The sequence below is a fragment of the Mastacembelus armatus genome, chromosome 3 (assembly GCF_900324485.2).
Source record: "Mastacembelus armatus chromosome 3, fMasArm1.2, whole genome shotgun sequence".
NCBI classification, from domain to species: Eukaryota; Metazoa; Chordata; class Actinopteri; order Synbranchiformes; family Mastacembelidae; genus Mastacembelus; species Mastacembelus armatus.
In genome coordinates this window covers 24,334,029-24,358,493 of record NC_046635.1, presented here as the reverse complement: position 1 = coordinate 24,358,493, position 24,465 = coordinate 24,334,029, and the positions used below count along the sequence as shown (strand labels likewise).

The window sequence follows — 24,465 nt, the reverse complement described above, 5'->3', positions numbered from 1 at the left end:
TGTGGCTGATTCACAGTTGGCTCAATGGTCTGTGGGAACCTCAGCTCAACAATTTTCTTTTATGCCTCCTTTTAAGACACATTGATAATCAAATAACCAATGTTTTTAAAAGACCATAAAACATAAGAGCAAAGAGATGTGGTGTAGTTGTAAACCTAAACTTCACAGCCTTTGCTCCCTGAAGTTCATTCCACAAAGTTTTTCCAGAGGAAACTCCAGGAACTTGACAAGACACCAAAGCATATATTTAATGCCACCAATTTTCAAGTTGGTTAAGAGAGAATGGAATAGCCATTTTCTTCACCATTGAATGGAGAAATCACCCCATTCTTGTTTTACAGCATCACACTCCTGTCCTTCTGCCCACTAAGTGTAGCTCTGTCACTTATACTTACGGTAGGATTTTTTCCCCTTCTGGAAACTAATCCTTGTGTTTAAGGTAATCACATATAATTTAGTCACTGCATGTAGCTTTTTCTGTTGTGTGGTTTCATTCCCAGGGCTGTCATAGTTTAACCAGAGCTGATTTTTTAATTTTTATGTAATCTGTTTAGGGATTAGGTCAATAAATTAGCACTTTTTGTATAAAACATATATAGATCCTGGTAACAATATTTGGGTTTTTTTTTTATACCTGTCTCCATGCAGGCTGTCCCCTCTTTCTCTCTTGATACGCACACACTGATAAATGCATGTGATCTCTGTACGCTTGTGGCTTTGTGAGTGTGTTCAGCTGCATTCAGTTTGGTGTAGCTGCAGGTGCTTTGGGAACATAAGAGCCTGAGGAGTGAAATTATTGGAAAAAATCTCTGTTGTACATCTGGTGGATGTCAATCTCTTTGGCTTGCACTGTCTGTGGGGGCATGCAGATAGAAGGAGAAAGGAAGAGTAGGCAGGAAGTGATGGAGAAATAAAGCTGAGTTGCAGAGGATGAGTTGTTTGAAATAAAGGGATGTGTGAATGAAAAAGAGCGGAGGAAGAGGGATGAGCAAGGCTGTGGGTGAGTCTTCAGCACAGCTCAACTTGCCTTTAGCTGTGACCACCTGCTCCACTAAGCAGTACCGGCTGGAACATTGCTGTTTGGTTTAAGCAGGGGACAAATGAATTTTGAAGGCAATCTGGGTACTGCTAGTTAACCACTTTAAAAAAAATCTGGGTTTTGAAGCTTATGGGGATACACTTATTAATGGTTTTAATGATTTTAACGCAGTTTTTTCCATGTTAATAAGGTATCTAATTTTTTCATGACTTCCTAAATAAATGTGACCATAATAGTACTGCCAATGCCTTTTCGTATAATACTGCAAACCATAAACTGTGATTCCAAATTGACCATCTGGACTAGTAGTTACACTCTTTGCAGGGCTGTTTAATATTGCATTAGAGCTGGTACCTACACAGACGGGCCTAATAAATTCTTAACCTCACAACACTTAGAAAATAAGGCTCATATATTACATTGTTAATGTTCACAATGTCACAAGGCTGATTCTAGGATGGCTTCCTCATTGTGTGTATTTGCATTGTCATTTACCCACTGGGCATGTTATCTTCCAGTGTTTAATATTTTTATCAACATTTACGAAAAGTTACTTCTACCCACACATTTTCTAGCTCATTGCAATGACAGTGTCTTAATGTGTAATATTTATGAGTATAAAATGAGGGTGTAAATTCTTATTAATCTTAATTCATCTTAATTAAGACAGAATTAAGTTACTGTGGGGAATAAACATGATTTAGTTTAATAATCTGTTTTGACCCAGTTGCTAATGGGGGAACAGTCCAAGTGGAGCACATCTTGATGATTGTGTCTTGATCTACTAATCAATCAGTCAGGGCAAACATGAAAACGCATGGCAGCAAAACAAATTAAAGCAAAGATTACTGAGTATTTGCATTCTAATGGAAATACCATTTATTAGAAGCAGTCCCATGGGACAGCTTAACTCTTAGAGCCCTATCTGTCCCATCTTTCAGCTACTAGTACAGTAATACAGAGAGGTATTTTTGTTAGTGTAGTCCAAGGAGGGTGAGGGCTGTTTCAGGGTTGTGTCACGACTCCAATCTCAGTCCTGTGTCATAGCTGTAAACAATTCCATGGTAGTATATTAGCTGACCTCACTAGCGCAGCACTGCGAACAGGGGAAAAAAGTCTGGAATTGTTTCCTGGCCAGTGTCAAGGCCTCATTTAGCCCACTTATTGGAGTCTCCAGCCAGCCAACCTGGCTGCGACACACAGCATATGACTAGTAATATCTTTTGTTACTATCGTCGTCCTCCAACCAGAGTTTCTAGAGAAATGCATTGGTAATGGCTTTGTGTTCTCAGTCTTTAGTTTCACAGATAGAGTACATTGGATCTGCCCCCACACATTAAGGGATTTCAGGGCTCTTTAAGGAAGCTATTTTCGCCAGCTCATTCTGCAACTTGTACTTCAGTCAATATGCAGTAATCAAGAGCAAGGTAAGGCAGGAGACAAAGGTGGCTAAAATATGCACAATTAAGTTGCAGCTCTTCATACAGTCGACACTGAGCAATGTCCTCAGGCTGGTCCAGTAGTTAGAAACTAGAAACAGTGTTGCCAGAAAAAACGCTTTGTGTCTTGTATATTACTGTCCTGTCTTTGCATCCACAAAAACAAATACATGTACAGTAAAGCATTTTGCATTGGATTCGTATTGTAGATTTAGATGTTGCTCTGCGCTGATTAGTTTTCACCACAGTGACGACTAATTAGCTTTTGCATGGCAGCCAAGGGGTTCAGCTTATTACAATAGACACCTAATGGAAGCAGGTGCTTCAATAGCCCTCAAGGTTTCTGTGCTCATCAAAGCAAAATGACCCCATGAAATGGTCTCATCATTTGAATGGTATACACAAGGAATATTCATCCATATTAGATTTGTATCTGGTACAGGATCGCAGTGACTCGCAGGGGCCATATCACATCATATCAGTTCAGAAAAGGCCCTGCTAGGCAGGAAGCTTTCCAGAGCATGATAAGAACTTGTTTGAGGTAAAGGTAGTAATTGCAAAGTAATTATAGATGTCATTTGGGCAAAACGTGCACAAAGATGGCAATACTGGCATCAGGATTCATTGCTAGGCAACGGGCATGGTAATTCTCTGTGCGGCATCCAATTAAACTAGCTCTGTGTCGAAGTGCTTGTTGATTGTCTGACTAATAATGCTGTGGTGGTGGGGAGAAGAGAACAGATTTCCCACCTAACAAGGGTGTCCAAGACAAATTGATTATTCAAGGACTAAGTTTACATTTAGATGGCAGGGTGAAGCATTTTTAATAGCCATTCTGGTAATCAAGGCACTGTCATAGACAAATATTTACTCAGTGAGTAAGGATATTGCAAGAATTATAAATATTAGAAATGGAATTCTTTTATATATTAATAATGATATAAAAGAAACTTAACTAATTGTTGCCCTGTCTGATTTGTGTAAGTACTTTGGCATGTTTGTCTGACAAACTGACAGCAATAAGCCATTTAAAAACAAAAAAAGAAATACACAAATTTAGCCACTTGGATGAGCATTTTGAAAGCTTGCTTTACAGAGGAGGAATGAGCTGGTGTAGTGTGAGTAGAAGGGCAAAATAAAACATAAATTATTTGAGTATATTTTCATAAACCTAAAGAGAAGCAGATTTCCCAATGCTCAACCCTTGGTACTCACAGCCACATATACCCACATCTTCATTAAAACATCAGTTGTATTCACTACTGGCCCTCATGATCTAATTTCCCTATTTTATAGAGGTTTGGAGAGAGCTTACAGGCATGTTAGGAGCACCTAGTGCAATGTGCCAGCACTTTGAGGTGTGTCGTTTGTACCATCTCTGCCTCCAGGTAAGTTGGCACAATGTCAAATAGGCAAATGAGACATTGTGTATTTTTGTAAGCATGGGTGTTTTTGCTGATAAATGAATAATGAGAATAAAGCAGTCAGAGCATTTCCTCTCTGATGCACACAAATCTGTGACCATAGCCCGAGGTTGTACTGTCCCCCCATATTCTGCCCCAGAATAAATTCCCTGTCTAGGAGAAAACCACATGGACATGTACAAAGGCAAGTTCTGCGTGTTGATGCAAGTCACTTTTTTTAAAAAATTTCCTACCACAGTGTTTTTTGGAAAAAATCAAAATTACCCTTCACCACCAGTCACATACTTACTCAAACATAAACTAATACACGTGTTTATTAATATCATGGCACTGTGGATGATTGCTCAGTCTGGTCAGTCTATGTGACCCAATAGGAACTGATGCCCTAATTTTCATGTAACAGGACCAGAATATATGAGTGAAACAAGATAGGTAGGACATGTCACAGGTTGGATTTCATCCTTGAACAATTATTAATTTATTTATTTTTATTGAACGCACAACCATTAATTTGAAAAGGGCTTTCAGTCTACTCTGTTTTGGGTTTCTGTCTGTATATTCTGGTTCAAAGCCAAGTGCTTTTAGAACAATCTTAATATGTAATGTTCCCTCTGTAAATTTAATTATTTTACACAAATAGGCACACATACACATATTGCTGTACTAATACTATGTCACACTTCATGTTGGCACATTCCATTGATGCTTGTGCTGTATACACACACACACACTATGTTCTAGTCCACGGAATGAGTTTTCCTGTGCTTGTTACAGCTGTGAGCCGTTGCTATTTACACACACGCACATGTGCAGCATAAAGAAAGTGCTTATGTGAGTGAGAGAGGGAGGGTTTGGCCATAATCCTCCCCATAGCTACTGCTCCTACGTTGTTCCTTGTAATGGTTTTAGGAGATTATTTCTTCTGGGAATAGCATTGCTCCATTCTGCTCTGGTGTGTTTTGCCATGTTTTGTGAATGAGCCATTTTGATAGATCGGGGTGGAAGTCACACAGTGTGGAGTAGGGCTACATATTGGCTTAGAGACGGATTTATACTGCAGAGCTTTTCACTTTGTTCCTGGCCTGGTTTCTGCATTTTATCTAAGCATGTGTGTGTGTGTCTGTATGTGTCTTTGTATGTGTGGAGTGGGTTTTAATGTGAATGTGTGGTCATCAGAATTCATATCAGTGTTTGGTGTACAGTTTATCACTGTTTCCCTGGAAGAATGTTGACCATGTCCTTCATACTTGGTTCATTTGATATCTGACTTTAAGTAACTTCTTACTTTGTGTGCTGTCATTTGCCAGGTTACTGTTTCGATTACGTTGTCATATTTTTCCACTGAACTGTGATTCACACTGTCCCATGAAAGTGGTTCTCGCAGTGTTTATGACGTTTTTATTAGTTTTAGCTCAAAGAGTGCGTTTAAGTCCCCAGTAGCACCAGTGCATGTTTGATTGATGGTCACTCTGCTGTGGTCCTGAATTGGGGACGCAATGTACCAAATACTAGTGATTATAGTCTTTATTGAAGAAGCTGGGGGAGAGATCCTATAGTTTCAGCATACCAAAAGGTGTAAAGTCTGTCAAAACAGTGTTTTGCAATATTAAAGTTGGGTAAACTTTAGTTTATGTGTGTTTAACCTCGACTGCAGTCCTGAATCTGCAGCTGTCATTTCAGTGGTGTGATGGCCACTGACTAGGTGTGTAGTAAGTGCAAGTTGCAAATGTAAAATTTCACAAGCAACACTCAGTGCAATGCAATCGTATTACACCATTGCTGAGTGCATATTGAGGAAGCACTAGTGTATCGATGCCCCTGTGTGTGTTTCATGAGCATTGTTTGTGCATGTTATCATGTATAAGCTAACATCTTTGTGTAAGTAACAGGTACTGGTGCATGTTTATGCCTGTGGTTGTTGCACTTGAGTGCACAGGTTCATGTAAACCTGTTTGATTATCGTGACATTGATAGACAGCATTCATTCTTGAATGAAAGTGTTGTAATAAAGTTACCACGCCAGTTGTGTGGTCTCTGGGGAAAATCTTTGAAAAAGAAAAGCGTCTTTGAAGAGAATCTTTCACCTCTCTCAGCCTGTCATATATTTTAACTGAAGGGTCATATGTCACTGCATTAACAAGTAACGTGTATGTGATGGCACAACTTACAATGAACGTTCTCTTTCGGCTGACAAGGTAGCAGTGCAAATGTATTTTTTAAAGGTTTTCTTCAGCTCTTTCTTTCGACACTATAGTAAATCGCCTGTGTGGGCTTTGGGCAAGTTTGAAAAAGCTCGTTTCACAGTCCGCTGGTTCCTTGCTAGCAGAGAGACAGGGCCACATATCAATAGAGGTGGCCAGTAAGGACTTGGCTCCATCCCCACACAGCCCCCTCTGTCCCACACCTTTAAAAGGAACACTTTGACATTGTACGTTTTGCTATAAATTTTTGGAACCATACAGAAAAGCGTCTCCACTCATCTGAAGGAACATTACAAAAATGAAATCAATACTTATTTTTGGCAATACACTATAATAAATGTGTTCATTGTTACTCTCACTACTGTATTAGACTTTTACCTGTCACGGGGAAATGACTGTGACTCTAAGAATACTACAATAACTAGGATTGTACTAGATTGGACCTACACCAATTAAAACCTTTTCAAGATGTTTTATTGGTTTTGTCCTTTACTAACAAGTTTTGCATACACTATGGTGTCTAGTTATTTTTGTGTCTGTTTGTTTCTTTTGGTCTTTGCCGCTTGAAATCTTCAGGTAGACACCTCCATGCATTTCCTGTATCAGTGTTTAAGGCTAAAGGCAAGCAATATAGCTTTGGGATGGCCTTCTTGAAGATCTCAGTCTCAAAGAATTAGGATCATATCTTGAAAGACAGTTTCATGTAGAGGTCTTCACAGAGCAGTCTAGCCTGCAGGTTAAAGCGATTCACAGCAGATGCAGGTAATATAGGTTTCATTTTCCAGGACTGCAGGGGACCTGCTGGTAGCCATGCTATTATGCAATGTCATGCTGCAAGCTTGATAGTCTTGTGTTCATATGCTGTTGCTCACCACACCCCAAGTGTGTGTGTTTCCTCTTCCTGTGTTTCCTGTTACGTATTTCTTTATTTTTCTTATTTAGCTATGGCACGATTTCACTTTTAAACTTTGTATCTGTCCTCTATACTCTGTCACCAGACACATTTAATGTTTTAAGAAAAAGTTGGTCTTTACCCAGCCCGCTGTAAGCACAGTGAATGTCAATATAATTATGACTCTGTATTGCTGTTATACCCCTGGTACAAGAATTACATAACTAATTAACTAATTTACTGTTCCATAGTTAGCATTTTACCCTGTAACTAGCTTTTCAATGCTGCTAAGACATTTTTCTCATCGTTCTCCTCCTATGCCCATTGTATTTCCATGACATACCATACCAATATATGTGCCTCCCCTGTCTTTGTCTTTGCCTTTGTCATTATTTTTTGTTATGATTTTTATTATTATTGTTATTTTCTTTTTGGTAGGTCTGGTTTTTGTTACATTTGTCCCCACCCTCTCACTTGAAATCAAGTTTCACTTAACTTCGTGGCATCTTTCAGCCATTGGGGAGATAATAAAAATAAATAATTTCCAAAATGAGACAGCCTCATTATATCTAAAATTGAATGCAGTGAAGCCAAAAAATGTTATAAATCAGTGTTGTATCAGTAGCTTTGATGATTTTTTTTTTTTTTTTTAGGATCTGGCTTATTTTTTTTGAGTGAACTGATGTTTCCGTAGGCAGACCTTAAAGGCCTAGTTTGGACTTATTTTCACAGTAAACTGATTGCCTTGTGTCTTTGCTCTCTCCATGGTGTGAGTGAGGCAACAACCCAGTGTCTGTTGGAGGCTGAGTGTCTGTTTCACTGGTGAAGGCTATGACATTTTCCTTAGAATGCCAGCGGCCCTCCCACGGTCCGGCTGAGGCATGGATCAGTCAGAGGGATAGAGATGGAGGGAGCAAATCGATATAAACAGATGAACACAGAGGGCTTGACTGATAGGCTGCAGGATGGCTTACAGTAGAACTATGGACAAATATACACAAGCTAAAACAAGAAAGTAAGGCACAGATTGTGCTTTCATCCTTCTCATTTTGCCTCATCATTGCCAGGGTCATTCAGACGCAATCACACATTTGCACACATACACACAACACATGCAAAAAGGACATTGTCTCCTAACCACCATGAACAGAGCAGTAAGATCAGTGCATTCTTCCTTAAACCCATCTCCTCAGCATCCATGAGGGGATAGAATACAATGCTTTATCTACACATATATGTTGTTGTTGTTTGTGCATTTGTGTGCGTGTGCGTACTTGTATTGAGTACCATTTTGAGCATATTTTCATCAATGTGGGGACATATTGACAAAGTGAGGACATTTTTCTAGTACTCACTTTTTTCAGACTCCTGTTTGAGGGTTAAGACTTGGTTTTAGGGTTAGGGTTAGGGTTAGACATTTAATTGTGATGGTTAGGGTTAAGGTTAGGGCCTAAGGAATGCATTATGTCTGTGAGTGTCCCCACAACTATAGAAATAGAAGTATGTCAATGTGTCTGTGTGTGTCTCATCTGACAACTAACAGGGATAGAAGACACAGCCTGTGTGCAGAGTAAGAGACTAACAAATAACCTGCTCAGGGGCATTAGAGACATCAAGAAAATGGAGGATTACCTATGCCTGTGTCAAATTCTTTGACTTTATCAGACTCTCTTTACCTCTATTTCACTTCTTCCTTCATTCTCTTGGATCCTCTGTCCCTGATTCTTGCTCAGGCTTCATCCTCTTACGCTGGAGTATGCAGTGTTTTGCCAAAATTTCACTTTATGTTGCCCTGCCAACACATGCATGCTACACTAATGGCTCAGAGCATGGTGATGATGAGTGAGGTGACGGTGCACAAGCAGAAACACACACAGCATATCAGACACTAATGCAGCAGCCAAGGTCCTGGTTGTCAGATTCACTCTGCACTGCAGCATAGATAAACCACTGCTCCTGCTGCAAGGCCTTTTACAGGTACAAGGATGTGGGTGTAATACTGCTGCTGTTGTGACTGTTGTTGGCCTCAGATTGCCTCTCTAGAGTAAAGAAAGGATGGACATGGGCTGGATAGTAGAAAGTATAGCTGGATAGATGGAAAAAGGTTTTAGGGAGAAAAAGAAGAGAAAGTTTAAAAGGAAAAACTTTTTCCTTTTGATTTTTGTAATGAATCTCGCTCAATATTTTTTTTCTTCCCCAGGTTAAGTAATGAATGTCTTCATGTTCTGACGTACTCAAAAGGAAAAGGCAGTGGGGGGTGTATTGTTAGTTTTTTCACCTATTTATTATGTCTGATATATCTGCATCTTTGCTGATTGGATTTTGAAAATTTGCTGGAATCCAGGTGAGCAATTCAGTTCACTGCTGTGTTTTGGCAAATTATACAGAATGGCACAGAACAACAACAGTTGAAAACAAAATAAGAGAAAAAAAATTGCTGATTTTACCAGAAGGGTACAGATCATGTGTACTGTGTTCTTTTTTAATATTTGCTATAGTACTGGACAGAATCAATTTTAATTGATTATGCACCAATTTGTTATATGGCCTTCCTCATACAGTTGTCTGTAGGTTGTTATCACTGCTGACCAGGAGTACCACACCAGCCTTGCAGTTTCAGACATGCTCTGACCCAGTCATCTGACCAGAACAATTTGGCCCTTGTTAAAAGTCACATAGATCTTTACACCATTTCATTTACATCCAGCACACTGACAAGAACAGACTGTTGACTTATAATATAATACATCCCAGACATTCACCATTGTCGAAAGATAACTGTAGTGTACTGTATATCAGGTCTGACTTTGACCTTTGACCTGACTTTTCTTATGAGTCAGTGGCGAGGCATGACCGAAACCTGACAGCTCCATAAAAGCACAACGTTGCTTTGAATAAACTGCTAATTGGAAGCCCACAAGTGCAGGCTGGCAGAATAAAATGCCCGTTTTAGTGAACGTTAATGAGGCTCACAGTTGCCGCAATTCTGAAGGCAAAGGACACATGGAAAAGATAGTGTGGGAGTTGACTGCCACTGTAGACTTGCACATCCATAGTGGCAGACATAAGAGTAAACAGGGACTGGTGTGAACAGAGTAATTAGCTACAACTCTGTTTACCATCTCTTTCTCTTCTCTTTCCTTTTCTCCTTGCTGTTATGATCTTCTGGACAATTTGGGTTTGCAGCGTTATTCTTTATTAATCTGTTTCTCTATGGAGGAGAAAAACAGCAAGGAGTTTTCACGTAAATCACTGCAGCAAGATAAAAACTCACCAATTTTAGTAAAAATACCCACTGAAAGTTAATAAAAATAAATGTATCACATTTTAAGAATCTATAGTGGCATTTCTATCGACAAAGCTTAAATAACAGCACAGAAAAGCAAGACTTGGTGGGCTGCAGGCTGGTTTATAATAAGACTAATATACACAGAATATACAAAAACAAGCAAGTAAAGGTACACACATCTGCTTTCATCTTTCTCATTTTGCCACACACATTTATAGATGTTCTGTCTGTGAAATAATATTTAAATGATTTTCTTTCCTTTTTGTTTGTTGACAAGCATTACTGATACACATATTTTATACTAGTCTATCGGGTAGGTTTCACTCAATTAATTTGAGTGGAACCTGATTTTATGAATTCCCTTTGGTTTGTGGGTCAGGAAATGTGCACCTCCATTTGTTTTGAGTTAAAGACCTGTGCATTTTCTCAACTCTGTGCTTCTGAGTCACAGCACCTCTTGATCAACAGCAATGATGCTTTTGTGCTGGTCTACAGAGTAAGGAAGATAAGGGAGTATGTGTGCACAGCGAGAAACCGACTGAGAGAAGGTAATATTGAGACAAAGCAAAGAGATAGTATAGGCTGCTGCCTGTTCTCCTCAAAGTCAAAGTTCTACTTCTCTGGTGAGGCTTAGCACCCGCCTAGCATCACCCTATCTGTTTAGACAGAGGCTAATAGGAAGCCTGGTCTTTATCCCCACACTGCAGCTCAACATAATGGAACAGAAAGACATAATGCTGCTCGAGTCAAACAGTCAGTAGAGGCCTTTAAATTGCTTCCAATCCCCGTAACAAATCTGATGGAGATGCTATGAATAACTCAAGAACTACTCATCTCCCCACGCTGTTCTTCTCTTCCCATCTCATCCCTTCTCTTCTGTCCTCTTCTCCTCACCTCTCCCTTGGAATGGGGGAGAGGAGGAGAGAAGGAGTGGGGGGGGGGGGGGGGATTTATCTCACTTTTTATTTTTAATTTAGAAGTGCCATTTACTACACTGATCTATTTTAAGTCTAGCTTACATTCCAGTTTGAAGATCCCAAATAGACATCACATGCTTGCAGCAAAACCAAGTTCTGTCATAGAAAAGTTTCCTCAGAGTTTTAATTTTCTTCTTGAATGGGTACAGAAATCACTGAACTGACTTTAGACTCATGAGGTGAGACGCCTTGTTGAGATTGCTTGAGTAGAGAGCACCTTCAGGTTTGATTTTCACCTTTTTTTTATAGAGAAAAGTCGGTCTTTATTTCATGTTCACTTGTTTGTTATATCATCTAAATTATCTTGCAATACTGGAAAGTTGCTGGAAATACCTAAAATGTTAAGCTCTTGTTTTTTGTCTTGCATTAGAAGTCAGTGCCTGGAAAAAAAAAAAATCCCCATGCAACTAAAAATGTTCCGTCTCTAGTGTGCTAAAGAAGTTAATACCTCACTGTACATTAGCAACCTGTTGTATCATCTATTAGGCGAGATGATACCTCGCAAGGTTAGGCGAGTTTCAGTGTAGAGAATGTAAATTATACAACCAAGCTAGTGAACTTATCAACTTTATGTCATGCTGGAATGGTTAGAAAGATAGTAAACACTGATGCACTAAAAATTAAACTGGAGGAAGAGTTTCTTTTTAACTAATGTTAAAATGAAACTATATTCTTTTTGACAGACAAAAAAATGTTGGTATATTTGATGGGCACAAAAAGGACTGATAAATTGTCTAAGCATTGTTGCTGTCAGTTCACTGTTTCCTGCTTGACACCTGCCCCTACTTGTAGTATACATAGTTATGAACGAGGGTTGCCACAGTGCAAGTCTGCAGCTGTCTGCATACATCTTGAAGTAATGGTCTGGATGACAAGTCACTTAGAAGTTCATTTGCAACAGCAAGCAAGTGCAAGAGGCTGTAGATCTCTAGAATCTAAAAACAAACAATAGCTTCTATCGTAACTATAGTAAACTAAAACTCACATGTGGTTACAGATGCTTTAATCAGCAAGACTTACATTACATGCTTTTCTACCAACTTGAGTCCAGCGAACAATCAACACCCTTGCCAGTTCATTTCAAGCACATTTGTGACCTGTACAAAACAACATAGAGCTAATTAAGCCTTTGTGCAGCATGCTGATATGTGTCCAAACAGACACTTAGAGTACCTCCCCCTTTTGTGCAGCCTGCAGGTCTGTGCTACAGTTTACCTCGTTGTGCCTGTTAGCTTCAATATACTTGAGCTGCAGCAGTTGTTGCTCTTAACACCCTGTTATTACCAGCAGACACACATGCAATTATTCTGTTAGTGTAAAAGGACTTCGCTGATTGTAGATGATTGGCTGGATCACAACCCGATGACAAAGAAATTGACATGCAGATGCACACACAAATATTTAAATATTGTACTGAAATCAGCCATGCAATGTGGGGGCAGGTGTATGTGTATTTATGCAGGCTGCTCATCGTATCTTCGTTCATGTGGGTGTGATAGTGTGCTTTTTGAAGTGTCATTTGTAGGGAAGAGACAATTTAACAAATCAGAAAAGGGAAAAGTGTCAGAGTAGAGGAATGCATAAGAAATAATCAAGTGATTATAGATTGCCTCTCTAGCAATTAAAAGCTTAGGCATTCGCGTTCGCTTTGTACTGATTTGTTTTGCAAGCCTGTTTACTGTATTTAGATGCACCTTGAAAGCTGAATGGCCCTAGCATCTGGTATCAGCTTCTCTCTTTGTCTCAGTCTCTTCTGCCATGTGTTTTATGATGCCTAGCATAGCCTCTGCTCTAGCTTTCAGTTAGCATGTCTTTAATTATCCCACAACATGAAATACCACTTAGAGCTCTGAATCCCTTTTGCTGTTACGCAACCCCACCCTCCCACACACTAACACATTTATATACCTCAATTATGTATGCATCTTTCCCAAGTGGTGGAGTGTGACAGTTCTGTTAGCTAATGCTTTGAATGTGTGTATGTGCACATAGTGGAGAGGGTTAGATCAGTGGTATTGAATCGTTTTAAGCTTGGATGAAGACTACTTGTAGTTAATCTGAAGGTGATGAATAAAATTTAGTCCTATATGATATAGCATCCAGGACAAAAATAATAGATTCACAAAATATAACAAGCTTGGAGATATTTCTAGACTCTGAGACTGTTCTATGATTTTAAATTCTTTTTTTGACTTAATGGGATGAAATTAATGGTAGTAGTATAATAAACATCTCCATGTACAATAAATATCTCCAATATGCAAGTATCAAAACATGGTTACTAATGCCATTGAAGGATACTTAAAAGTGTAAGCAGAAGATAACAGTAAATAACAGAAAAAATAAGGTAAGAACATGACATGAACATGACTATATGTTAGGTAAAAGTATGTCTTATGAATAATATTTGTGTAATGGCATTGTGTTGGCAGGTTGTTTGAGACTGAACACTGATCATTGATGCTCTGTCTATGGATTTCAGAGTTTAACAGAAACAGAAGTCTAAGTCACACCTTCAAAATAATCAAATCTGATTAACAGGTGGCCATAAAACTAAAGTTAAAATGGAGCTACTGTTACTGATTCTTTTAAAAAATTCTTGTCAAGTGGCTGCTATTTTTTGCAAATTAAATTAAATTGGAGTATTTTTGAAGATATACAACAACAGCTTGCTGCTTGTCTTGTTCTTCTGACCCATGGCTTGATGAGATTAATTAGCTTTGGTGATTGATTCGACTGGTGCTGATCAACTCAATCAGGATATCTAGTACTTTGTCATGAAACTGGGACATCGACATGTGTTTTATCTCACACCCATCACAATCACCTGTTTAGCCAATGCCCTGCATTTATCACCTTCACTTCTTCAGTAGCTCTGTTACTGCCTAGCATTGTTTGGTTGCTGGATGTGAAAGAATAGAAAGATTCTGTTGTATGTTTCAATGACAGATTGCAAGTGTGGATAGAGTAGGAGTAGAGCCTCTGCTGTTTCCTGACGCACTGAAAAAGTCCATCTCAGTGATGAGTTTGCACTACCCTGAATGGAGAAAAAAGATCCAACCTGATGCAGCAGAACCAGAGATATTCCTTTTTTTCCTCTCTAAACATTGTTACTTATTGTCAGAACCTTGCATCTACATTGTCTACAATGCAAAACAACTGCCAAGAGTTCAGTGTGAGATGCAGGTGTGTTATCCTAGTGTAGCCTCCAACCTCAAGCAGGGATACCTAGCAGGCTACAGAAGTAACCGAACAATAGTTGAGACGGTTTATCAAAATTAATGAATCAGCTTTCAGATGTTGGGTCAGTTTTTGATTTGCTAAAAAATGGCATTCGTTAGCCAGTCCAGTTTGCAACTTGATGTTTTTATGTAAAAGTCCTCACTTCCCAAATCAAAGTTAGCATGACCCATAGAGCCAGAAAAGCCACATTTGTGAGTAATGTGCCAGGTTGGAGCCCCCTCGTAGATGAGTGGTTAAGACGTGCTTCATATGTAGCAGCACGATTTGGAGCACTGTTGATCCTAGTCTGGCTGCTGACCTGTGGCACAGGTCTCCCCCTTCTCTCTGACGATGTCTCTCCTGTTTGCTGTCTGCCTCTCTGCAATTTACTGACTACATAAAAAGCAAACGTCAAAAAAATAATGTTAAAAAAATCACCAGGTTGAAATAAAACAGAATAACCCTTTAAATTAAGAACAAGCAGTCATGTTTGCAAATTCTGCCCACTTTCACTGATTTCAATAATACTAGAACAGTGGTTAAGTACTTGCTTAAATCCATATGACAGTCTTCTGGATGACTGAAAAAGTGCTCAGAAGAATTAGAGCGAGCTCTTTTTATAATTTTCTTTTTAAACTAAAAAAATTAAAAATTTAAACCTAGGGAAGTTAGAACAATACAAATGAAGTATGCTATTTCTTGTCCATTTCTCTTCAGTTTGATTAAGCTGTACTTGGTTTTGTTCTGTTTCTCTTTATAATATCTCTTTTAACTTCAATGAGTCCCTAAAAGGCCCTTGGCAGCCCAGTAAAAGTCCCTGGAACAGTAAAACTGTGTTAAAGTGAGTGATGGTGGCAGCAGTAAGGTTTATATTGCTAGCTAGCTGCACTTTATTAGACTGTGCAGAGTACTTTCTGGCAGTGATCATAAGTAAGGGAAGGGAGAGTGGAGAAAGACAATGCATAAGAATTTCATTAAGATTACCTTAATGCTTGGTTTACAAAACGGAATTGACTTCTCTGCATGTGCATGTGTCCCTTGACAACACTCTTAAAATACATTCCCTCTTAGGACAGATCACAGAGCAAGGTCATGTGCTGTGCAGTGTCCAGGGAGAAAGAAGAATGCAAGCAAGACCATTTTCCACTTTGACGTTATCAGTTTACAGGCTCCAGTGCACTACCTGACAAAGCTGAGAATCAAACCCCCAAAGGGAACTGTATGGTATTTTAAAGTTGGACTGGTATTTAGTTAAGGACTAACAGAAGAGAAATTAGTGGAGGAAAGACTTTGGCAGTAGTGGGTAAAAAAAAGCAGGAGAGGCAATTGGTGAGATGAGGAGTGAAGAGAGGAAGTGCCCCCGGAGCGAGAATGTTAAGTGTTTACAAGATGAAGATACCTCTGTGCAACGCTCTGCTCCTCCGTCTACCCCATGCCTCTCTCATGACACACTGCCATCATACCTAATCAGCCAATCACGGCTGGATTCTGTCTAAGAGGGCTGATTGGCTGATTAGCCAAGCTCATCAACACACCACCCAGTGCGACTACACACAGAGTAACACATACACACACAATGTGCAATCTGCTTAGTGTATCCTGCAGTTTGTGCACATATGCATAATCTATGCATGATTTTCTTATCTTCTTTGCATTTGTAAATGGAGTCTATGTGGGCAACATTTCTGCAAGTCCACAAAGTTTTAAAAGTTAAAGCTGAACTGTTTTACCACCTTAAGCATTTTAAAACTGGTTTACCTTTGCATTTGAGCCTTAAATATTATTTCAGATGGCTCTGTGTATGTAAGTGTGGTTGGTGGTGGGTGGCAGTTTAGGTTGATATTTAGAAAGAAAATTGCAGCCTTATTTTACAAATTGCCCAGCAGCTGTTTACGTAAGTAAACACTGTCTCTTCCTTTGAGTAAACATTTAAAATGCATTTTAACAAATGTAATAATTTATATTTTATAATTATTCATGAATAGCTTAGAGGCTGGCAATTAAACCAGGTAATGTAGTGTATTTTGTAGTAATAGGAACACAATAAATTGATGCAAAAGTACTGAGTAGGAGGGCAGGTTCTCTAAAGCAAATCCATAAAATGCTGTTAATCACGAGGACCTACCACAGAGGGAAATAAAAATACTTTGGAGAGTGAGTGGGAAGCATGAGACACATTTTTCAAAAACTTAGATTTAAAAATGATATGTAACTCCAGCTCTCTTGTGTGAGCTGGCAGGATGTTCCTGTCACGTTGAGCTTTGCTAGAGAAAGCACTTTCTTTATAGTTTTTCCTCAGTTCTTGGAATGACTGCACTAGAAACCTGCGATAAGATTTGATGGCACATCCATGAAAATATTAAAGCAAGTTCATAGAGCAGTCATTCAGTACAATGTTTCATATTAGTAATTCAGTGAATTGTTTTGTTTTTTTAAAATCTACTATATGTAGTTTATTTTTCATTTTCATTTGAGGTTGCGCGATAGTGTCTCAAACTGTCTCAAACAAGCAGTGGCAGCTATGGCCACTACGGTACATGATACGGCATATCAACTTCAGCTTCTGTCATTGAACACAACCTCAATTCTTCTTCTTCTCATTGTATTATTACTGCACATTTTCTTCCCTATATTCATTGCCCATTTCATTATTTGTATTTTCTCATGCAGAGCAACACATGGAGTATAGCAGGGCCCTAAGGTAGATCAATGCCAATATTTATTTCATGTCCAATTACTGGGGCAGAGCTACAGTCCAGAGAATGCAGTGATGAAAGTAAACATCCTTTCACAGAAAAGCACACAGCAACTGCATTAGAAGTGCAGCCTGCAGCCAAAGCTTCAAGAGCAAAGAATATGAGTACAAGCGTAAGTTATAGGATTCCAGCAGAGCAAGCTACAGGCATTACCAGTGGGTGAAGCCTCTAGAAAGCTGAGTGAAATCTTGTTACTTTCAGTAGGAGACCCCCCCATCCCTTTTCCTTCTTTTCACCTGTTTTTCTTCTACTGCTTTAACAAGACAATTCATTTTATTACTTTAGGAATTGCACCTAAAGTATTTAGTGTCAATGGCTGCATTAAAGAGAGAGGTCCGAGTCCATTAAAGACCCTGTTTATCAGTAACCAGACTTTAAATATGGATATTTTCACATTTTAATTTTTTTTAAACAGTAAGCAATATGAGTGCTTGGAATTATCCCTGTATATAATGCATGTCTGGACTTGGTATTATAATGCTAATTCCTGTATCAGCTCAATTTCAGTTAGACAGATAGTGAATGCCAAATCTTTTATTACACATCGCTTTGAATGACTGGAATCTTTTCCCAAAAGCATTTTTGTCATTATTAGAATTCAGAAGCTCAAGTAAGCCTTTGTTATAACTTAGTACAGACAGACCATTGCTGAATTTTTAATGATATATTGTGCCCTATTAATGATCACTTTACCAAGTCGATAAAGGTACAAAAGTTCATAGCTAGAGCAAGTGTGAATTTTCTTGCTGTCATTTGCACTAATTTACAGCATGTTTTTACAGATCAAGAGTCAGAGTTACATGTTTGATCATGATTGTCAGATGAACCAATTTACCCCTCTTTCTCTCCCCACTGCAGATCTGTTCCTGACAACTGAAGGGCCTAAATTTCAGACCTGGATCAGTAAGGTATAGAGCCTTTGCATACCTGTATGCTTCTCCCCAGCTGTCTTTTCTACTGCCTGTTTTTTTTTTTTGAGAATCCTGAGTAAGTGCAGCCTGTGTCATTCACAGGGTGTAAATATGTATGTGTAAATGTTTCTGTATTCTCCAATAAGGAATTTACAACAGGTCTTTTTTTTGCAGAAAAAGAAAAAAACATTGTCTTATTTTTGGTGTTTGCTGGTGTGTGTATGAGTATAACTGCGTAGACTGTAAGTGATGGTTGTCCTGCTTCTTAGTGAGCAACAGTGATAACATATGATAATGTAATAGAAGCCTATCAATTCCAACATTTTACACTGTTGGCGATTAATTAGGGAACTCAAATATCGTTGCCAATAGAAAAAAACGTGCATCCTTACAACTGAATTTAGAACTAGAGCTTTTCACCTTGTGATCAGAGAGTGATGACCCACCCACTCTTTTGTTCATTTCATTAATCTAACAAGCAGATTTGCAAAGCTTTGATGGGCCTGGGGGTGCAGGATTGTTGACACTGCTGCAAGACTAGTTAATATTCTGGAAGAGCAGAGCGTGGAGACCATGGCCATGAGTTTTTGTCAAAGGGGCCTGTTTGAAATTCAGCATGCAAGCCACAAGCCGAACAGTGGTCTATCTTATCACAGGGAAGGGGAATAGGAGAAAGGAAGCTGGAGGAGGTAAGGAAGAAGAGAGCAACAGAGGGGGATTGAAAGATTTGGCACACACAAAGAGAGTGAGAGAGTGAGAACGAGAGTGAGAGACAAACAAACAAACAAACAAAAATATGTGTGGTTAAAAGTTGTCCAAGGACAAAAAAAAAAAATCAAATTTTAGCCCTGCTACCAGCATGACAGTAGCGTCAGTCAGTTGGGCTAACATTTTGGTCCAGATTGAAATATATCGACAACTAGTCAGATGCCTAAAGCAGATGTTGTTTCACCCATTGACCTTTGTCAAATTAGCACATGGAGGAGAACTGGCATATTTTGTTGTTAGTAATAATAGAAAGCAATGACATCAATAGTTTGTAAAGAAATGTTATCTTCAAGCCTGGTAGAAAATATGTAACCGTGTTGATAGTGGATCTGGATGAGTCATTTATTTATTAATTTATTAATTATTTGATAATTTGGTCTTGTATTAGTTCTTCCCTTTGCACTTTTGTAAGAGGGATCAGTGTCTCAGTCATTGTGTCTTGTAATTTTGTACACTGTTCCAACCCTCAATTGACTGATAAAGCTCCATTGTTTGGTGAGGTTTTAAGTCCTGGTGGAGTGAACAGTGGATCCAGAGCTCTGAGAGCAAGGGAAAGTCACTCCTATAGACTATAGACAGGCAGAATGAATTTTAGCCTTGTCATTAAAAATATGGTCCATTGTAGTTTGTAGCACTCTAGCACTCTATCTCATTCTCTTCTTCAGTTCATGAAAATGCCAAATGCTCTCCCTTCATTTTGCCACATTCTCTGTGCTTTTCTGTTCCTCTTTCCTTAAATGCACACCTCACTCTCATATCCATAAACAAATAAATTCAAAAATGGTGTTCATTGTGTCAGACATGGCCAAGGATGTACACACACACTTGTGCAAATATATAGTATGAGAATAAGTACACATAGACTGCCCATAGAGCATTCACAGAGCATGAGAGCCCTGTTAATCCCACTGCGGTCTTTGGTTCAGTGCAGCTGCATCTATCGGTCACAGGCTAGCACATTCCTTTTTTCTCCAGCACTCTCTTTTAATTACTTTTTTCTGTTTTCTCCCCCTCTAAGGTTTCTTCTGGTCCTCCACAGTCTTCTGTTTTTGTGTGATTACCCAAGAGAAAGTGAAGGGTGCTAACCAGCAAACAGGGCTGAAAGGTTTTAAAGGTTTCAGTTCAATAATGACTAATAATAATTAATTTCATTAATGAGAGGTTTTCTTTCCAGTCCCCTTTGGTAATGCATCCATATGAACACATTCAGTCTCTCAGTTTTAGTCTTTCATATAAAATGTACACTTTCAGATCAACCCAGTTGCTTTTCACCACTTTCTTATAGAGGCAGGCAACAGAAACATTCTCAGTATGCCTAAAAGTGAGGACAAAATGCTACTGAAAGTCTCACCTAGCATACAGGTCCAAGAGGTCAATTTACCTGGAGGCAGACATTGTTTATAGTGTACATTTGAAAAACATAAGCGTATTTGCTTCCTTGGGCAATTAGTGTCCCTGAGGTACGTTTTGCTATTTTTATAAACCATGAAAAGGCTTTCTGCAAAATAGCTAATTTCATGCAAATTTGGCATTGTTATAACTATTACAGATGTTCCCTTCTGGCTTAAAAATACAATATGCACATAATGGAGTTGTAATGTGAGCTTACATAGGCCTTACTTCATAAAGAGCAACAAAATACCAGAGGTTTGCATACAAAAATGTTTAAATTCTGACATTTCTTCTTGAACATTATTTATTTAAGTTGTCCAATGCTAATTCTTTTGTCTGTGTTTTTTTAAATTAATTTGGATGGTTTCATTTGATATGTGCCACATACAGCATGTACTTCTGTATGAGATGTAACATACTATTGTAGATCAGTTTGCAACATATGAAGCTTAGTAGAAAATATTTTTCATTCTTAGTGAGCCACAGTGTCCTAATTTCCTATAATGTTTTTTGAAAGATGGTCCCCCTGGCTAGCCTAGCCATAAATACAGCATTAATCTACTGCATGTGTGTCATGTCACACACAGATAATAGCTGCTGCCCTGAAGCCTACTGATTCCAGCACACACAAAAAAAACAATCTACCCTAAATGTGCATTGCTACATAAAACCTACATATTCACTTTTGCCTACAGCATTTTCATTGATTCTTCTGGTTCCAGTCCACTAAAATTTCACTGCTACAAATATGCATATGTCTTTTTGCTACACTGTTTGGTGAGTGAGTGTGAGTGCGAGTATGTGTGTGCGTGTGTGAGTGTGAGTGTGACAGGTGTCTTCGGCATGATGTGAACAGAAGGGAAGAATAATAACAAGACCTGTAATCCTTTCATCTCCTCCTGTCAATCAAATGTTCTCAAATACTTTTAATCAATGGCATCTTGCAATCATCCGTGTATCACACAAGCTAAGATCTCATCCTCAGCACGCTGAGTTAACACTCTATTGCCACATATGTGGGTGCTTCTGTGTAACTGACGAGCAATTCTCCCTGTTTCAGATCAGCTTCAAATTGTGTTATTTACTTCTGCATGGGTCAGATAATGCATGCATGTAAAACAGCATAAAGCATTATACTTTTTCCATATCTTATAGGTTTGTAAATTCAATACACAGTGGTTACAAAACCAATAATTCTTTACCATTTGAAACAAATATGAAACCAGATATTTTGATCAACTTCTTGACCCATTAAAATCACCAAAATAAGTGCCTCTGGGTTTGTATGTCAGTATTCAAACCACCAAACATAATGCAGATAATTACCTGCTAAAAGCACAATTTGTGTGCTGTGAATAATTAAATTAAAATTGAATCTGATATTGACTTAATTTCCTGATACTCTGTGCCTACGCAATGCCATGGACTGTATAAAATGGCTCATATGCCTTTAGATTTTCAGGAAATTTCATGTGGCTGTTTGAAGCGTTATTTATTTGTTTTTTTTTTATTTTATTTTTGTCTGCACACCCTTGGTGACTGATGCTGCTCATGCTAACTACTCAGCTCCTATTCATTCCAAAGTGCTTTTCCCCAGAAGACCAGCCCAGCTTCAGATTATAATAACATTTACCAAAAAAAGAACTTTATAGGCTGTACCTTCAGAAATCTATTGGACCAACACACTGGCAGCACTGTTCATTAGCTTCCTAATCTAAATGTGTCAGGATGGAGTGAGAGTGGGAAAGTAAGTTATGTTAGATGTTTTGCAGTCATCTGTTCACTTCTAAGAATTTCCCACTGCCATTAAAGAGTAGTACATCATGGCAGTATTGCATTCTCATGTTGTGGAATTTCCCTCTACACAAAAAAAATCTATGTCATGGACAGTGTGTTGCATTACAATGTCAGTGCTGCTGGAACAGTGTTGTACAAATTTATCTGAAGAGCAGCATTTATGCAGCATTTATTAAAATTAATTCTACTACATTTCAATCAGAAGACTCAATGTATATTTAGTCTTTTTTTCTAATTAGTTCTGCTACTTAATGATAGCCTGAAGTAATAAAATGCTGATATATGTTAGATATTATTTACTTGGCATCAGCTTTATGTCACCCATCCTTTTAATTCACCATCATTAACTTGAGTGAATATAATAGGGATAGAAGAGTATAACAAACATATATTCATACCCACGAGCATCTACAAAAATAGGGTCATTTTGAAATTGATGGCAGCAACACATCTCAAAAAAGTTGGGACAGGCCCATGTTTACCATGGTGTAGCATCCCCTGTTCTTTTAAAAGCAGTCTGTAAACATCTGGGAACTGAGGAAACCAGTTGAGTTTTAGGAAAGGACTGTTTTCCCATTCTTGCCTGATATAGGATTCTACCTGCTCAACAGTCCTGGGTTTTTGTTGTCTAAGATGCACCAAATATTTTCAACTGGTGAAAGGTCTGGACTGCAGGCAAGCCAGTTCAGCACCTGAAATCTTCTACTACGAAGCCATGCTGTTGTCATAGATGCAGTATGCGGTTTAGCATTGACCTGCTGAAATATGCAGCAAAAGGCCTTCCTTGAAAAAGATGTTATCTGGATAGGAGCATATGCTGCTGTAAAACTTGGATTATCTTTCAGCATTGATGGTGCCTTTCCAGATGTGCAAGCTGCCCATTCTATAGGCACTAATGCACCCCTGTTGTGATGCTTCCCTCTTTTATTCCTCTCTCACTGTCAAACACCGCAGTCTAAAACTGTTCCTTCCTCCCATCAGCACACCTGAATCCACTCCAGCTATTGATTAAATAGCCTTCTAGCCTTTGGCTATGTGGCAACGCAGCTCCCCTTAATTATGAGAGTATCACTAATACAGTATTAAAAATAAAACAGCAAAAATGGCTCATATACACTCCCATTCTATCAAAAATGTATACATTTGAACTGAGTGCTGATAACAAGCGGGAAGGTCCCTCTCCTCTTTAATCCGGAGGATGTGACGTCCATGGTTGCCAAAAAGAATGTCAAATTTTGATTTGTCCAGAACCACAGAACATTTTGCTACAGACCATTTTACATGAGCTTTGGCCCCGAGAAGACAGCTGCATTTCATGTTCATATATGGCTTCTTCTTTTCATGGTAGAGATTTAACTTGCAGGGCACGGCAAACTTTGTTCACAGACAGTGATTTCTGGAAGTATTCTTAAACCATGCAGCATTGTCCATCACAGAATCATGCCTGTTTTTTAATGCAGTGTCGCCTGAGGGCCCGAAGATCATGGGCATCCATTATTGTGTTTCAGCTTTGTCCCTTGCACACAGAGATTTTCCCAGACTCTCTGAGTCTTTTGATGACATTATGTACTGTAGATGACGATATATTTAAAGGCTTTGCAATTTCACATTGAGAAACATTATTACTATTCTAATTATTATTATAGAATTGTTGGACAGTTTGTATATGCAGCTTTTCTAATACTGGTGAACCTTTGCTAAGGAACCTTTCACAGTCATACATAATATACATGTTTCTCTCCCTAACCTGATCATTGTGTCTCCCTCTCCTTCTCTCTCTCTGTCATTCTTAGACTCTCTGTCTCTCCTCTAATAAATCACTAATGTTGGTATCAGCAGACAAGTTTCCCACTGCTCCTACATGCACACACATATCATACACGCCCTTTTCCCCCTACTAATATGCTTATCTGCTCTTCTTCTCCCTTGCCCTCTGTAAAGGGCACCGCACACCAGTAGCCTTCAAAGTGTGTCAAAACACACACACACACATTGTTTTCTATGTAAGCCCACATACAAGTAGGATCAAGACATTTGTAAAGCTTCAGTGACATGGAGTGTCACAATATGCCACAGCTTTATTTCCCCCTGGTGAAGCAGCAATCCCTTCACTACTTCCTCTGTCAGTCTAATACAGACTCACAGTACATCAGGTGTCCAGTGTGTCTCATTAAATGATACCACTGCATGCAGTGTGAGCTGAGTGTGTTGCCATTAAAGGTTCACATACAATTGACTGATAATATAATACATTTCTAATCTTTGGGTTTTGAACTGTTGGTCAAACAAACAAAACAATTTGAGCATCTTTTTTGGACCATGGGGAATTGCAGTGGAAATGTGAAAAGAGATGATTTA

General features: G+C 38.8%; 1 protein-coding gene across 1 annotated transcript in view; it reads left to right on the top strand.

Moving 5' to 3' along the window:
* Positions 1 to 24,465, top strand: part of itfg1 (integrin alpha FG-GAP repeat containing 1) — a 115,468-nt gene that overhangs the window by 4,522 nt on the left and 86,481 nt on the right. Inside the window, exon 7 of the mRNA XM_026293178.2 lies at positions 18,098 to 18,147. Within this exon, the coding sequence (XP_026148963.1) occupies positions 18,098 to 18,147 (50 nt within the window). The remainder of the gene's footprint in view (positions 1 to 18,097; positions 18,148 to 24,465) is intronic.